We start from the raw sequence: 18,138 nt of genomic DNA, 5'->3' as shown, positions 1-18,138 counted from the left end.
TAGTGAGTGAATAAACTCTCAAAAGTTACACCTTCCCCATTGAAGATACGGAGATGGAAGTACCAATCTCTCCTCTAGTTAAAATGAGATTTTTAAAACTCTCTTGTGATTTTCCCCTATTATTGATCTAGAATGCCCTAAGGTAATCATACAGCTTAGAAAGTACAGAGAAGAAGGTACTGTAATGCTAAGGTTTCTATATTACCGAAAATACACAAAAGTCATCTTACTCTATAAAACCTTACAAATACACATTGGAAGTCCCTGTTGTTGTTGTTTCATGGCTAAGGCATGTCCAACTCTTTGTGACCCTATGGTCTGCAGCTCGCCAGGCTCCTCTATCCATGGGATTTCCCAAGAAAGAATACCGAATTCCCTACTCCCCTCCAATGTGCTGATCCTAGTACGAGACTGTATGGGAAGCCCCTCAAATTGCTGTAACAGTTACCGCAGTCCCGCTCATCTGAGTTGTCCCCACAGTCATTGGTTTGGTCACAGACCCATCGAGAAGGAATACAGCTCTGATCATCACATCGAAACTCGCTCTCTGTGCATTTCCGGGGGGCTGAAAAGGAAAGCCACATGGCCATTAGAGGGCACCAGGACTCATACACAGTGGGCTGGCCCAAGTGCCCTCTGTGCCCAACCCCCTCCTGTGCCCCAAGTCCCAGACTATCCAACCTGCAAAAATAGACTTTTCACTTCAATTGTAAGTCTGTTTTTAGTCAGTTATAATTGCAGGTGAAACCAGCACCCTGATTCTTTCCACAGCCCATACTTTCTCATTTCCAAAAGGAGACTAAAGTTAGAGTATATTTCATGTTAGTTAATCTGAAATTGATACATATCATAAGGCAATGATGTAAGTCACCTCAAGTTCTTTTTGGAAAAAAAAAAAGATGTTGTTGAGTGTAAATAAATTAACAGACAAAAGATATACTTGGGTAAATATTCTTTTCCTAGAGCGTGATTACAATCTGCTAAGAAGATGAAAAGTAGAAATGTACCAGTCAGAAAGCAAGAGATCAGACAGCCATCATCCTACCCTTTGAGGATGAATGGCATTGACAGTTGAGTTACAAAGAGCAGACATTCCCACTCCAATGGCACATGGGAAAGAAGGACCCCGAACACTCACCACAGTTTTCCTCATCAGAGCGGTCTCCACAGTCATTTTGCCCATCACATCTCCAGCGAAGAGGGATGCAGCGGTGATTTGTACACCGAAATTCCCCAGAAGGTTTGCATGTCATTGACTCTGCAAATCACAGTCATTGCAAATACTTCAGAAGCCCATGGTCAAGGAATGCCAAAGTAGTACTGGCTCTCGTGAGACGGTCTCAGGCTTATGCTACCCTAGTCTCGAAACTCCCAGAAAGAGGAATGCCAGCCACATTCACTGTCAATACTCCTCTTTAGGATAGACTGAGCCTATCCTACTATTTGAAACTAAATCCATTCTCTTTTGTAGAAAACAGTTCAAAAAATGATTTGGTCCCTGGCTTGTAATTTGCAACAAAGGCCTGAAAAGGAAAATTAAATGATGCTGCCAGCAAACAAAACATGTCCATTGCATTGTCTCTAGGTGATTAGATTCAGTGTTATTAAAATAACTCATTATCTTTCCTACCTCTCTTCCAACTAAACACAACACGCACTGTTTTTCAGCTAGAGAATATGCCTAATCTTGGAAAATTCCATTAATTCATTTGGCCTTTTGTCCATAGATTCTTTCTATATTGCCAAACACAAAAGACGTGGAAGGTCAGAGAGACATTCAAAATACCAAAACCTCCAAATAAGAAATATTTTGATTTTGAAATATCATTTTTAGAGATACATATCAAATGTTTTCTCTACCTCCTCCCTCCCATCCATTTCAATCAGTCTGTAAGACAAGACAAACTTGTCAAATGTAAATAAGACTTTCCCATTTGTGAGAAATTACACAAATTCCTAATATCTTCACATTTGGAGAAAGATTTCATTTAAGATGATATAAATGAACCTCCCAGTACCCCTGTAAAATGCCGGGATCCCTTTAAAATCACTGTAAAATGCAAACGTTATTAGAGGTAAAGGAAGGAAGGATGACGTGGGCAATCCAGCCCAGCTGCTGGTAAGCTCTCGCCCCTCCCCCCCACGCCGCGCCGCCTACCACAGTCCTGCTCGTCACTGTTGTCCCTGCAGTCGTCGACGCCATTGCACACGGCCCACTTCGGGATGCAGCGGTAGTTTGTTTTACAGCTGAATTCCGTATAGTTATCACAGCGATAGGAGGGGCCCACTGAAAAGACAGGACGGAGCAAAGTAAGAACGGAAGTCGTTGTCCTGCCAGGAAACCACAGACACCTTCCACAGTGACCATGTTATCAACCAACCAGACTCTGTCTTTTTGGCAACGGTGTCTCATTTGTGCTTAGTCGCTCAGTCGTGTGACTGACTCTCCGCAGCCCCATGGACTGTAGCCCACCAGGCTTCTCTGTCCATGGAATTTTCCAGGCAAGAATACTGGAGTGGGTTGCCAGTTCCTACTCCAGGGGATCTTCCCAACCCAGGGATCGAACCCACATCTCTTGCATTGGCAGATGGATTCTTCAGCACTGAGTCACCTGGGAAGCCTGTGTCTCCTTTAGGTGTGATTTGTTCACTCAGAGTAGAAAGGCAGAGACCTTAGGTTTTCTCAACACATCATTACAACTCATTTATGTTGTGGTCAGACTGTTGAGGGGGGAATGGGGTGGGATGGGGGAAAATGTACCCTGGTACATTTTTTTACTGGGTTTGAAGTTAAAAAAAATCACATGAGGTTCAGGTCCCTCATTCACCTTCGCTGTCTCTCACCAGCTTTCTCTGAGGCTCAAAACAGAAGGTGCAAGATAAAAATGTAAGTTCTTTTATCATATTCTGTAGTTAGACATCCCGTGGGCAGAGACCAGGAATCCGCCATTTGAGACCCAGGCATGTGGTTCAAGCTGCAGGCTGAGCATGCAGCTCTCCTCTGCATTCCTGGGGAGAGCGAAGAGGGTGCATGCCATAGGGCCGCAGCAGGGCCTATGCACTCTCTCTCCAGCCACACAGAGCTGTTCTCAGGCCGGACGGGCACACGGAACTCACAGCATTCCTGCAAGGGCTCGTCTGAGTAGTCTCCGCAGTCGTTGTCCACGTCACACTTCCATATCTGAGGGATGCAGTGGCCGTTGGCGCACTTGAAGTAGCCAGGCCGGCAGGTCCTGCTGGCACAGTGCGAGCTGTCTTCGTCCGAGTTATCGTCACAGTCGTTCTGCATGTCACACTGCCAGGACTCCGGAATGCAACGTTTGTTGGCGCACTGCCATTCGTAGGGCTCACACTGGTGATGCTCTGCAAGCGGTGGCATTTGGTTATCAGTTTGCAAGCGTTCAGGAACAGAAGCCCCTAATTTACACTAATGGATCCTGTAGAACTCCACTATACTTTCCTTTTAGAGGACTTATGGCCTAATGCACTTATTATTAACCAGTAACGCTACACGGGCAGATAGTCCTTTGACTATTACTGTCCCCTACATTCTTAAAGATCTTTTTCTTGAATGTAACATTAGAGGATGAGGATTGACAGCCTACTAAATTCACTTTCTCCGGTACCTGTTGCCCTAATGGACAATGGTTTTCAAACTGTGTGTTTGTTGGTATTGTTGATGTGCTACTTTTGGTTATTTTTTGGGTTTTAGTGGAGTTTTTTTTTTTGAGAGGGTGCTTTTTAAAACTGGAGACATAAATAAATATCACAACTGAGAGTCCCTGTTTAAAATGTGAGAATCCCTGATTTCACCCTCAATATTAGCTCTTAAAGAAGACTCTATACACAGTACACAGCAAAGAACCACCAATATAGACAACTTATAATGTGGGATGGACTCTGAGTTGTCTTTTTCCTCCCCCAGGATTTTGGACCAGATTTTGATTTGATATTCAGAAAACCCCCACAGAACCTGATTGTACACGATCAACTACAGAAGCGGGCAAAGAACGTGGAAAGTGATTCCACTCACCACAAAGCACAGGGTCTTCATCCGACCCATCAGGGCAATCCTGACGCAAATTACATAGGGAGTGTGAGTTGGTGCAGTTGCCATCATTGCACTGGAACATTCCTAATGCGCAGAAGCGCTGTGGGCAAGTGATAGGTTCATCGGAACCATCCAAGCAGTCTCTCCGCCCGTCACATTTCCACCAGATAGGAATACACCTGCACAAAGGAAACAGCCTTCTCTTAGCAAAGCAACAGGCAGTGAGAGGAGCAGGCAATGACCATTCGGAGAGAAGAAGGCAAAGCTGAATTTCAAGCAATGATATGCAAGCGTTTTATCACGGCCCAAGAAGAGGATCAGTTCAACCGTGGTTACTGTGGCATAATCTTCAGAGAAAACATAACTAGGTTAGAAAGAACAGGTGTGTTAAGACCCACCATATGCTCAAAAAGTGCTTTGAGCATGATGACCAAATTCCTGCCACAGCCAACAGTGAAGTGTGCATTCTGGGTAACAGATGGATGGTTAGAACTATCAGTCAGAGGGAGAGATGACATCAGGCTATGGGCTGGGAAGCTGGAGGCACTCCCATTTGTTGAGAGTCTATGTCGTGATGGGGTATGCTAGATTCTTAATCTAAGATTCTTTACTCAATCATCAAAATAATCTGCCACTGAATCTTAGATGCTATGGTTTGCATAACACCTCCTCTTAATCTCACTCTCTGACTCTGAACCCCTAGTCATCAAGGGCTGTACCCACTGTGAGGGAAATAATCTATGACTGTGTTTCATAACAAATACAAATGATCAAAAATAGATTTGTGTGACCCTCGATCCTCTGGCATAGTTAACTGAGGAGATAGGCCAGCACGTGTTTGAAAAAGATGGGGAATTTCTATCATTCCTAAGGGCTGTTTCTCAGTGTACATTTATGTACATTCTTGACCCTGAGACTTTGGGCAATTCATTAGAATTTTGCTTCCTTGTTACAGATATGAAAATTTGCATGCCTGGGTGTAATTATTTGGTTCCCCAAATGCCTCCTTTCATGGAAGAAATTATCTGAAGTTGGAGACTTCAGACTGAAGTTGGACAGTTGGAGAGAGTCTTGGTGCATCCCAAATGAGCCATGTTAATTAGCCAAAATCTGGTTCACTAGAAAACTCTTATCCCCAGGGGCCTTGAAGTTCAATGTGTGTCCAAAGGCTGGAGAAGCAGCGGAGAGAGGCAGGAGCGAGCCTTACATTTCGCTGTCGGCACACAGGAATTGGGTGCTGGAGCACATGGGCAGGCACTGGGTGTTGGGACCACGCTGGACGGTGTAGAAGTTATCTGGACACTCGCAAGTGAATCCAACACCTCCTTCTTTGATGAGGCAGAGATGAGAACAGCCACCGTTGTTCGTACCACAGGGATTAGGCACTAGTGAAAGAAGGGAGAAAACATATGTTCATTCACTTAAAGCAGGGACGGACTGATTACCTGCCACATAAAACTCATCACCTCTTAGTAAAAAAATCATTACCCTAGATACATGCTTTTTCAAAAAGTTCATAAAGAAGACATATGGTAGAGCTGTGTTAGCAACCCTGTTGCTAATACTGATTTATGTGCAGAAGTGAGGCTTACTTACTGCTAGAAAAGTTCCCTGGTGGTCCAGTGGTTAAGACTCCACACTCCCAGTGCAGGGGGCACAGGTTTGATTCTTGTTTAAGGAACTAGATCCCACATTCCATTAAAAAAGAACGTTCTTGGAGAGCAAGTGGGAGGTTTGGCTTACCTCCATGCACCCAGAACGTAAGTTAAAGTTTTACTTTCCAACAGATGCTATATTCTCTCCTCCTAAGGATACAGGCAACAGAAGGCAACAGGCAACTTGGCCCAGAATCAAGTTGACAGATAAACTGAGCAACATCTATACTAATTTTCTGGGCTGCCACTCAGAGGTAAAGATGAATTTGAACTTCTGCTAAATAATATGAAGAATATTATCTTCCAGAAAAAAATAGTTTGCCAGTTCTCATATATCCTAACTTCCAAGTTTATCATATGTTTATGATAAAATATGTTTATGATATGTTTCCTAACTTCCAAGTTTATTAAGACAACATGACCTAGCAGGCCCACAAAATGCACTCTATCCCCAAAGAATATTCCAGAACTTGGCTAGATATCAAATGCAAATAGCCATTTAATAAATTATATTTTATGGTTACTATAACTTTCCTTTAAGCATTTCTTTTAATCATTTCAGTAGATTGATCTTAGTAAAGAAATGATTCTTATAAATACATCCATGTGATTATAATACGTCTCTTAGGTATTATAATTTATTGTGGTTATACAGGAAAGTATTTTTCAAAGGTGCTTTCTTAAGTAGGACTGAAATGTCAAGGCAACATATAATAACTATTGATTTTTATTAAAAAAAAAAAAAACAAAACCCAAGATCTTTAAGAATATAGCAGATACTATGAAAAAGAATCATCAGCAGCCTTTTCCAGAAACAGGGAAATAAACTCTATACCTTTAATTTCTATCCCCTCAACTCTCAACATTTGTTTCATAGAAAACATTAACAAGTAACACCATTTCCAGTATAAATTATGATATTAATGATTAAAAAAATAAAAAAAAAACAAGAGTAATGTGTATAAGACCCTAAGGTAACTGTGCAAAAACTTCTGAGTAACTGTGCAAAAACTTCTGAATCAACTACTCACCAATTGGCTGCCTATAAGGATGATAGACACGGATGTCATATGGCCTGTGTGTTACATTCAACAGCGCCACTCTATCTGACCCATTGTATTTGTTTCCCTTCTCAACTGTCTTTGTATTCCAATCTGTCCAATAAATGGTGTCTTCAAAAATGGTAATAGCAAAGGGGTGAGACAGTGTGCCAGTTTCGTATACTGTGTGCCGATGGCGGCCCTCCAAATCAGAGAACCTAGGATCAAAGGAAGAAAGAGTGACTCAATGAAGACCATGCCTCTCCTCTAATGCCTTTAAGGATAGAGGAGCTAACAAATCAATGAATATCATGGAATTTGGCTAGGAAATTATGTCAGAATATTGTTACTTTGGGGCTTCCCTGGTGGCTCAGATGGTAAAGAATCCACCTGCAATGTGGGAGACCTGAGTTCGATCCCTGAATTGGGAAGATCCCCTGGAGAAGGGAATGTCAACCCACTCCAGTATTCTGGCCTGGAGAATTCCATGGACTGTTTAGTCCATGGGGTCACAAAGAGTCGGACATGACTGAGTGACTTTCACTTCATTGTTACTTTTATATTTAAAAATCTGGGCGCAGACCCTAAAACTCCCACAAGAGGTGGAATGATCTAGCAACTAAAAAAGTTGATAACATTAGCCATGGGATGTCAGAAATTTTTCCAAAATATCTTATGAAAACTTAAAGAAGGCATAGGAAAACCAGAGGTCAATCTTCTGGATCTCTGTTGCTAAGACTGCAGACAAATGACCAGAATATAGTCATTATCCATTTATTTTTAAAAAATTCATAAACCAGAAAGCGGTCTTGATCTCTTCTCTTTCAGTTCTTACATGATCTCTACATAGAGAGCTCAGATACTTTTATGAGTATTTTTTCTCAAGTGAAATTTTTTTCAAGATAAATTTAACAGAATGCCACAATTTTTTAAGATCTTGTTTTTTGCATGCAATAGGCTGTGTATCTGGGTACGAATTCATAAATACCCAGAAGACATCACCATCATCTAACTACACCATAATTAGCAATGTCTCTGAAATAAACACATATTGCTTGGCCAAAAATTTGCATTACCTTTTTTTACAAGGAGTACTCTTCATTGAACAGTATAATGTTTCCAAGTCTGTTTATCATATATTTGCAAGGGAAGGGCAGAGTAAAGGGATAAGGAAATTAAGATGAATTGAGCACTAGGCTGACTACCATAGGGGAGAGATTACTAGCTGCTTTTTTAGGAGTATAAGAAGTAAAAGCACCAAGACAAAACTGTGATCTGGATGGCTTCAAAGTTCACACTCTTTCTCTTGTACCATGCCTCAGAGCTCGGCGAACTGCCTGTAGGCACTTTAGTTAGAAACGACCTCAGAGTGAACGTTCATCAAACAGGCCAATTAGAAGCTGCCTAGTCCATGGGGTCACTAAGAGTTGGACACGACTGAACGACTTCACTTTCACTTTTCACTTTCATGCATTGGAGAAGGAAATGGCAACCCACTCCAGTGTTCTTGCCTGGAGAATCCCAGGGATGGGGGAGCCTGGTGGGCTGCCGTCTATGGGGTCGCACAGAGTCGGACACGACTGAAGCGACTTAGTAGCAGCAGCAGCAGCAGGAATAATACACTGGCAACACAAACCCTGCTGTTTGGAATGAAGAGTTATGTGGTTTGCTTTATTCTTTTCTATGTACGTACTCAATGTAACCCAGGTGGGCATCTGCCCAGTAGAGTAGATCATTGGTGTAATCAATGGTGAGGCCATTGGGCCACATGATCTTGGTAGAGATAATCAGAGACTTAAGGGTTCCATCCATGCCTACTCTCCCAATGTATGCTCGGTCACCCCAGTCTGCCCAGTAGACGTGCCTGTTGGAGCAAACACAACATGTCAGTCCCTGAAGCCAGAGGAACTCAGTGGCAAAGACACAAGCTTTCTCCAATTAGAGAAACAGAATTTACATCCTACAGAGCATTTCATAAAGGAAAGAGAACTAACAGAATCTAAAAGGGGATAATGTGTAGGAAATTCTCAGGAATGAACATGATAAACTAGAGATTTCAGTAGGCTTGACATGGAAAGTCCAATAAAGTGAGTTGTTGTTTTCTTAACCATGATTTACTTGCATGCAGCCAAAATATGTAACTTTATAAGTGAAGTGATGTGTCATGGCAAAGAAAATAGCATATGAATATTATTTGAACAAGTCATGCTTCTAGCCATTAAGCCATTTACCAGGTAGAAAAAGCAGAAGACAAATTCCAGCAAGATACTGGCCTTGAGATCACTACGTGAACAGCCTTTTTGGTAACAGAGGTGGAAGAAGGGCGTAAAAGAAGAGCCTGAGATTACAGGAAGACAATACCCATATCGAGGGTGAAGTGCAAGTCCTCTAGGATTCTCAAAGCAGAAGGTGTTGTTGGCATCCACACAGTGCTCAGCCAACTTGCGGCGGTATCGACCATTGAGGTCAGAGACAGAAAGGCAATTCAGGTAGGAATCCACCCAATAGAGCTTTCTGCAGATGGAGAAGCAGGAGTTAGAGCCATTTTACTTGTAAAACAACGTACATTTAGCCACACACTTTCCCATCCAAGCACTTTTCCCCCAGGCAAACAACGACAAGAGGAAAACAGTTGACCTTCCTGCAATGAAGCAAAAAAAGATGCAATAATGTGTGCTTGTTTTCCTATTGCAAGGTGATGTCAGCTTACAGTAGGGAATTGTGGGGCCACAGAAGGATTTTGGCTTTACTTGCTTCATACAGCAAAAGGCATCTTTCCAGGTAATGATCCAGGCTTCACAGGAGCAAGGAAGCAGAAATGAGAGCAATCAATAAGTATCATGAATTACAGTTTACATGTGGAGTCAAGGAAACTTGTCTCAAGTGCAGCCTTGAGACTGCAAAAGGGAACTCTGAATGCTAGCATCCTTAAGCTAAAGAAAAATTTACCGCCTCCCTGGCCTTGTCCCACTAGGCTGGCAAAATAACTTTCTTAACCTGAGCCAAATTTCATTTAATCAAATCACCAGTCTTAAAGTATCCATAACCTTCCAAAGTTCAATACTCCTAGAATGTCTGATAGTCAATTTCCACTGAAATGATTTCCCTTCCAAAACCTCCAATGTCTCCTTGCTAGAGGTAAACATGATCCAATCGTACTAGGTGTCAGAGTAACTGTCAGGACAGTAGTACCTTCTTAGGCTTGTGGATGAGGAAAGGAGTACCCCAAAATGTACAAGCCTTGCTCACTTGGGTGAGTACTGATGACCGAGATGGCCACAATTTTGGATTCTATCACTGTAGAGGGCAATAATAGCAACAATAATAGTAGCTATCTATTCAATGCCAGGTTTCTCAGGGGGCTCAGTGGTAAAGACTCTTCCTGCCAATGCAGGAGACAAAGGAGACTTGGGTTTGATCCCTGGGTCTGGAAGATCCACTGGAGGAGGAAATGAAAACTCAATCCAGTATACTTACTGGGAAAATCCCAAGACAGAGGAGACTGGTGGGCTATAGTCTATAGGGTTGCAAAGAGTAGGATACAACTTAGTGACTGAACAGGCTCATATTCAGTGCCAGGCCCTGGGCTAAGGGCTAAGATCACAACAACTGCCGGAGTAAGTTCTACTGTTACTCTTGTTTTCTTGATAAGGCTGCTGAGACCCAGAGGGTAGTAAGAGCTAGAGCAGGAATTAATTCAAGACTGGCTATACCATAGGGCACTCTACTCTGTGGAGCTTACTGCCAACTCACTAATTCCTCTTTATTCAACAATCAAAACACTGACGTGTGAACAGAATATGGAGAAGACACTCCATCCCCATATAGGGAAAAATTAAGAGGACTGAGAGCCAGTCCAATTTTCCACTGTGAAATTTTGCACTGTGCTTTGAAAAACTAGTATATCAAGTTTAAGGGCTTTGGGAACCAAACATCTTTGAGTTTAGTGTGGACATCTTTATTGATACTGGGAAGATTATTTCAAATTTCCAAGTAATTGTATCTTAGAACTTCCCCTCTAAGCCTAAAAGTGACTAGGTTCTATTCTGCCTTGTGTTTTAAGGAATGTTTAATCTGGTTGGAATCTCTCTTGAACATCTGAGGAAATGCTTCATTCGTAAGGTATTTTATCCTACAATCACCCTAGACTTTTTCTCTCCATCTTCCTGACTACCACACATGTATCTAATTCTTTCCCCTGGTCAAGAACATGCCTAGGACAAGAGGAAAGCAGCTAAAGTCCAGGGGAAAATACCATCCTACCAGTTTTGGGGCGAGAGGGCTGAATGACAATATCAAGGTTAAAATATTATCCATCTTTCCCTTCATTGAATCAAAGGACAAGATAAATGGTTAGTTCTGTTCCTGCAAATCATTAGTTGCTATGCTTTTTGACACCCCACAGAGTCATTATATATAAAATATTTGTATTCACATCAATATTTTATTGATTATTCTGCAGGCAGTTTTGGAGCAGGCAGGCTATTATTCAACTAGAAGTAGGAAGCCAATTCTCCATCCCCCATCTTTACTCTTAAGACGATCAAACAGAAAAGATGTGGAAGCATCCTCTGTGGGTCAAGGGTGACCAAAGCAATAATATTTGCAGCCTAAGTGCATGCAGCTTCCTGTCAGCCACAAAGCCAAGTGTCTGATTCAATAGAGATGTGAAGAAGTGTGATTGAACTGGTAGAGTTGAATTAAAATACCACTGTCTACCGTAAAGATGCTCAGAGTTTCAAGTTAGCCATTCTTTAATTTATAACCAGCCCAAGTTGGGAATGACTAGCATTGTAAGTAGCCTGTAAATTCCAGGAAAGCAGGGGCTGTGTCTGTCTTGTTTACCTCCAAACCCCAGTCCCTAGAATAGCATCGCACTTAGGCAACAGCTTTAAATGACTGAATGCACCAACCAAAGCATGAATCATCCCTTCACATACCTCCAGTAATAACAGAGCTCTTTCTTCCTTTATGATGCCCCGCCCCATAAAATTCATATCATAAATTCTTAAAAATCACTAGATTTTAGATGCTGTGGTATCCCATTTGATTATTAGGTACACAGCAGAAAACAGCAACAACAAAAAAACAAAACATGCAGAAGCATTAAAATGTTTCTACCTGGTAACCCAAGTTGGAAAAATCAATTCCCTATTAAGATGAAAGCCTGGCTAGAACACTTTTTAAAACACAAAAACTTGTTAACTTTTAAAAAGCTTTTGTCTTACCTGGTAACCCAGTCGACAGCCAGACTTTCCGCACCAGGTAGATTGTACTTTAAGACTGTCTCCCTGTTTGTCGTATTCACAAACATTCTCTCAATGACTTTATTCTCTATATCAAGCCAGTACAATCTCTTTTCTACTCGGTCAAAATCCAATGCCACAACATTACCCAGTCCTTGCAAGATGAGGGAGTATAAATGGCCATAGACAGTTAGATTTCTCAAATAGTAACGGTTGCTAAAAATGAGATCAGGCTCGATGTTGCTGTTCTGCCGGCAGGTCTTTCCATCTGGCTCACGGATGTAGCCTGGGGCACATTTGCAGATGTAAGTGCCAGGTAAGTTCTCACACTTTTGGCTACAGACGAAGGGCGTCTCCTCGCATTCATCAATATCAACACAAGTCCTCTTGTCAGACAACAGCTTGTAACCAGGGTTACAAGAACAATAGAAACTGGTTAAGGTGTCTGTGCAGTTTTGGTTACAACCACTGAGTGTAGGGTCATTGCACTCATTAATGCCTGTAGGTAAAAGACAGTTATCAGAGAACCTAAGTTGTCAGTAATGGACCCACCATAATGGTCAAAAAAGTGCTTGGGGCTGGTGCACTGGGATGACCCAGAGGGATGGTACAGGGGGGGAGGCGGGAGGGGGGTTCAGGATGGGGAACACATGTACACCCGTGGCGGATTCATGTTGATGTATGGCAAAACCAATACAATATTGTAAAGTAATTATCCTCCAATTAAAATAAATAAATTTAAATTAAAAAAAAAAAAGTCAGCCTTCCTGCTGGACAGATGCAGTTCTTTTTGTTTGGTTGGGTTTGGACAGAGCCAAGTTCTTAATGAATCATGCTAAAAAAGACAAATAAACAGGGACAAATAAGAAGGGATTTCTAAAGGCCCCACATTATTCAAAAGTCACTCTTACTCAACTTCCTTCCTTGATCCTTCACCAATGGTTTTAACAACTAATACAACCAGGGTGGGGGTTAGGGGCGGGGTGGGAGGGGGACTTCCAGTTAAACTCTCCCCTTTAGTCACCTGAGGATGAAAATTAAGAACAGATTAAGGAATGTAGTCATTGCAACAAGTCATTGCAAGATCAGTGCTGTTTGCTCTTAGATACGGATGGCCTTAATTTGTTTATCTCCGATTCTCTATAATGAATGGCTAACTGATGATTAGTCCAAAAAACGTGTGTGACTGACCTTATAGACCAAGAAATCCTTGCTTTTTGATAGGCAAACAACAGTAATTTTCTAGCAGTGTGCTACTTAGAGAACCAACTGAAAGGTCCTACTAAGTCAGAAAGGGTTGAGAATCCACATTCAGTCCCCCTCGTTTTCTTTTCCCTAATCTTCCATTATACTCACCACATCCTTTCTCATCACTGTTGTCTGAGCAGTCAGGGAAGTTGTTACAGACTTTCATCATCTCAATGCAGTTCCCATTGTCACACCTGAACTGATGAGGGGGGCATGTGGTTTCTGGGGTGTGACACAGGTGCTCCAGCTCATCAGAGTTATCTTTACAGTCATTGTCCCCATCACAGACATAGGCCTTATTAATGCAGAGTCCATTCTGACATGTAAAAAGGGTCTCATCGCAGGTAGGGTACACACAGCCCCTCTCATCACTGTAGTCACCACAGTCATTGTTCCGGTCACACCTGTGTCATGAGACCCAGTACCACTTAAAATCAGAATATTTCAGGTGAAAATCCAGATCCCCAATTTCTCTCCAAACACATGATGCTGATAGCGTCTGTGTCTCTTAGCAGGGGCACACGCCCACAGTCCGCCTCACCTGCCTCTCTCTGTTGTCAGGCTGACCCTGAGCCACAGCGTGCAGTCCCATTCATCATCCTGCTCACACTGTCACTTTTCTTATAGCAGAAAGAATTGAATGAAGTATTTCTTATGCCCATGCCTCTATTCCAAGTGGCAAACCCTGAGCGTCAGCTGCCTCAAGAAAGACTTTTCTTCTAGTGAGCCCACTTCACTCATCTTTCTGATCCTCTGTGCAAGGTCACGTTATGACCTTCATGGACCCCAGGCACTTCTGCTTTCATGGGCCCCTTCCTCCATAAAAATATTTAAAATTATATTTAAGGACTACGTTGGTATAAAGGCATATATATTATTATTTAGTATGTAAATACTTTCTTTGACCTAAAAGTTCTCTTTATTTTTTTTCTTTTGATTTGAAAAGAAGTCCAAACATTTTCAGAGGCCATGAAAAGTATCATGGGCCCCAGCCCTGCCTCATGGACTTTTGAGGTTTGTTAATAACTTTTTTAATCCCCAATTCACCTGAAGTGGTTGGGGATACACAAGCCATTGTTACAGACGAACTCTGTTCCAAAGCAGGATCTTCTGGTGCAATTCTGGTGCTCATCAAGGGCATCAAGGCAATCTGCTTCGCCATCACAAACCCACGATTTAGGGATACAGCCTCTGTGTGGACGCACACCAACCTCACAGGCAAACTCAGAACTTGAGCAGTTGCGATTCTCTGAAGCTAAAGCACAAAGAGAATCAGGAATCATATGAGCCTCATTCCAGCAGTCAAGTTCATTCTGAATCAGTATTTATCTTGCTTTACGTTACATAAGTCTGAGGGATGAAGGGAAATGAAGGGAAAATAGGAAGACAAATTACTCTCCCAAATTTTCATTTTAAATGCTTTGGACCTTGAATTTTTTTCAGAAGTAAAAAGTAAAGATAAACACCTCATAATTTAATTTCCATAAAATTAATGTAAGGTCATAGTTTTCCCTTAGGGATATAGAAAACTACTTGCATTTTATTAACTGGATACTAAAAATCCCATACATTTGGTAATTTTTTTTTATTTTATAAAGTATAATCACACAAACACAATGTGAGATAGGCATTTTATGCCAGTTTTATGAGAAAAGTGAAACTCACAATGGTTATCTAGACAGCAAAAAAAATCACAGAATTTTCTAAAAAGCTAGGGCTTCTTTCCTAGATATACAGCAAGAGTACTTGTTAATAAGAGTTGACAGACACCATGACACTTTAGGAAAGAGCGAAAATGCTAACATGTAATCATGAAACTCTGCAGTATAAAATAGAGATATTTTATCTGAGGGTGAAAAGGAGACAAAAGGAAAGGGGTCTTGAAGAAGAGATATGGGAGAAAAGTACACACTACAGTCCAGATCTGGGCAGCTGCCCGCCCATTTCATAGAGGATATGGAGCAACAGGGGCCATCGCCAAAGTCACGGACATGTGAGAATCAAATGCAAAGATCACTGAGTCATTGTTTTTATTATCCTACCATGGAAAGATACTCTAAGACACCTGAATTTAGAGTTCTATGCTCTGTTGGTAATGGGAAATGTTGTTTCATAGTCTGTTCCATAATTCACTTAAAAGAATGACCCCTGCCCCCCGCTTAACAACTCTAGGGTAATGGATAAAACTAGAGGCACAGTTAATTGCAACAGTATTAAAGCTGCTAACTCAGTGGCCAACTGAGCTCTCTTTATCTGTTCTAGAAATGTAGGACATTATTTCCATTACCTAAATGCAACAGAAAAAAAAAAAAACATTCAAATCATTTTTCATCATTTACAAGCATTTATGTAGATAATATAAAACACTCCTGAGCAGAAAAATAAAGATAACATTCTATCTGCATACTTCCAATAAAGAAGAACCTGTGTGACAACCATATTCTCCAAAGACAGAAAAATCAAGCTACTGTTTCCCTGAAACGTGACTCCAGAGAAGAATTAATTGTTTGCACTTACTGCAGTTATGTCTTTCATCCTCATCACTCATGTCTCCACAGTCATTATCACCATCACAGACCCACATCATTGGGATGCACCTGTTATTGTCACACTTGAAATAATCACTGGCACATGTTGACTGAGAAAACTCTGGGAAAAAAAAAAAACAAAAAAAAGCACTCTTGGTGAGAAAAGTCATGTGCAGTCAGGAATCTTGAGAAACATACTATAGCAAGGGCTTCCTAGAACACCAATTAGAAATCTTTAATCATATCCCACATGTTAACAAATCAAGTTGTCATATGCCCAGAATCCCAGAGATCCCTCAAAATTAGCCTAAGGCAAAAGAACATTTACTTTTAACTATTAGAATACAGCACAATGATAACAGTAAGGAGAAACGTGAACTTCCACGAGCTGGAAAGAATGGAGTATGTATCGATACAGCCTTTGAAAGGCTTTGACACAGGAAACTGACTCCCAGAGATCGAGCCTTCCCACATACGCAGGATGTTCATTCCAGCATTACATCTTACAAAGAAAAAATGGAAACAAGCTAAATGCCCAGCAGTTGGGAAAGGGATAAAAACACAAGGAACATCCACACTTTACAGCAATATTCAGCAGTACAAAGATAAGATGAACGTGTATTTTCTTTCTTTTATTAATTATTTTTTAATTGAAGGACAATTGCTTTACAGAATTTTGTTGTTTTCTATTACCACATATAAAAGAGACAGCCAATGGGAATGTGCTGTATAACTCAGGGAACTCGAACAGAGGCTCTGTAACAACCTAGAGGGGTGGGGTGGGGAGGGAGATGGCAGGGAGGTTCAAGAGGGAGAGGTATATTTTCTAACTGATAAGGTATTGTTAGGATAAAAAAAGTGGGAGGGGAACAGCAGAAAGATATATATAGTAAGATCCCTATATGTCAGGATATACAGATAAAGAATTCACACTTAATAGCAGTTATGTCCGGAGGTGAGGGGATTGTAAGAGGGTGAAAGAATGGGGATTTCACTCTTTTGTATACATCTTATTATTTCTTTAAAATAATATCTGTGTATTGGATGTTCACTAAACTTACTGTGATAATTGTTTCATGATGTATGTAAATCATTATGTTCTACACTTTAATTTTACACAGTTCTATATGTCAATCTCAATAAAACTAGAAGAAAAAAATACCTCTATATTATGAAAATCCATTAATATCAGATTGTGTGTTTACTTCTATTTAAATATGTCAGATAGTTGGTACTAATTGATAATACTAATTGATAATGACTTTGGTTCCCATGGATAAGTTTGGAAACTATTTATTCTTCATATATCTGAACCAATAGTTCATATATTTAAAATAATCTCTAAGACCCTTCTACTCACCTAACAACTACTATTTCTTTTACAGCTCCTTAAAACTCTGTGTGCCCTTTGTTTTCTACAAAACTTTTAGTGTTGGGGAAAAAGAAATTGTCAAGGAGCTTCAAATACCATTCTCTATTAGCCACAGAATTTGAGCCCAAGGGAAAACAGGAATAGAAAATAGCCTGAATTCAGCTGCAAAACTAGGCTAATGGTCTTAAGAAAATACCCCTCCAAAAAAAGTGATGGTACTTACTACAGTGATATTTATAATATCAGAAAAAATAAAGCAATCTAAATACTTAAAATAGAGGCAGTTAACTCAATGATCATATAGCCACTCAATGGAATATCACACAGCCATTAAACAAGAGTATGAAGATGACAACATGGGTTAGAGAAGTCTCTCTTAACCAGACAGCATACATATTTTAAGCTTCAGGCCATATGTTCTTTTTCACAACTACTTGACACTATAATATAACCGGGGGTGTGGGTTCGATACCTGGGCAGGGAGCTAAGATCCCACATTCCTCATGGCCAAGAAAAAAGAAAACATAAAACAGAAGCAATACTGTAACGAATTCAATAAAAACTTTTTTTTAATGGTCAATGTCAAAAAAATCTGTAAAAAAAAAAAAAAAAAAAGACAAGCATGGCCATAGTTTGCTGACCCACATACAACAATATTGCCATACCCCCTAAAAAAAGCAATATAGAAGATTGTACATTCAGATTTTTACAATTAGGTTTAAAAAAATGTGCATGGATACAGATTAGGATTTGCAAAGGTAAATAGCAGCCTTCAAATACAAGCAACACACAACTGCCTCCAAGAATATAACTAGGTCCTTGGAACATCTCAGGAAGCTCAGATGGCCTTGGGACCCTAACCCCTCAGCTGGTACGCAGAGCAGGAAGAAACGTGTGCCCCTCACCTGCCCCCTCAGCATGTACATCATGCTCTCAATAACCTTTAGATCCTCCCATAGTCTTATGGGTGAGAACTCACCCAAATTCAGAAATTCCAA

At 40.8% G+C, this 18,138-nt stretch overlaps 1 protein-coding gene across 2 annotated transcripts in view; it reads right to left on the bottom strand.

Annotated features, from left to right (window-relative positions):
• LRP2 (LDL receptor related protein 2) overlaps positions 1 to 18,138 on the bottom strand; it is a 176,816-nt gene that overhangs the window by 30,995 nt on the left and 127,683 nt on the right. For both annotated transcript variants that reach the window (XM_070803716.1, XM_070803712.1), the window contains exons 47-59: positions 15,758 to 15,889; positions 14,288 to 14,495; positions 13,349 to 13,644; positions 11,975 to 12,491; positions 9,108 to 9,260; positions 8,440 to 8,610; positions 6,738 to 6,964; positions 5,259 to 5,436; positions 4,034 to 4,230; positions 3,118 to 3,363; positions 2,159 to 2,287; positions 1,139 to 1,258; positions 449 to 565 (exon numbers count right to left, since the gene is read on the bottom strand). In XM_070803716.1, coding sequence (XP_070659817.1) covers positions 449 to 565; positions 1,139 to 1,258; positions 2,159 to 2,287; positions 3,118 to 3,363; positions 4,034 to 4,230; positions 5,259 to 5,436; positions 6,738 to 6,964; positions 8,440 to 8,610; positions 9,108 to 9,260; positions 11,975 to 12,491; positions 13,349 to 13,644; positions 14,288 to 14,495; positions 15,758 to 15,889 — 2,691 coding nt within the window. The remainder of the gene's footprint in view (positions 1 to 448; positions 566 to 1,138; positions 1,259 to 2,158; positions 2,288 to 3,117; positions 3,364 to 4,033; positions 4,231 to 5,258; positions 5,437 to 6,737; positions 6,965 to 8,439; positions 8,611 to 9,107; positions 9,261 to 11,974; positions 12,492 to 13,348; positions 13,645 to 14,287; positions 14,496 to 15,757; positions 15,890 to 18,138) is intronic.

This window comes from Bos indicus, chromosome 2, assembly GCF_029378745.1.
Source record: "Bos indicus isolate NIAB-ARS_2022 breed Sahiwal x Tharparkar chromosome 2, NIAB-ARS_B.indTharparkar_mat_pri_1.0, whole genome shotgun sequence".
In the NCBI taxonomy this organism is placed as follows: domain Eukaryota; kingdom Metazoa; phylum Chordata; class Mammalia; order Artiodactyla; family Bovidae; genus Bos; species Bos indicus.
Note: the sequence above shows the minus strand (reverse complement) of the source record. Positions and strands in the feature narration are given on the sequence as shown.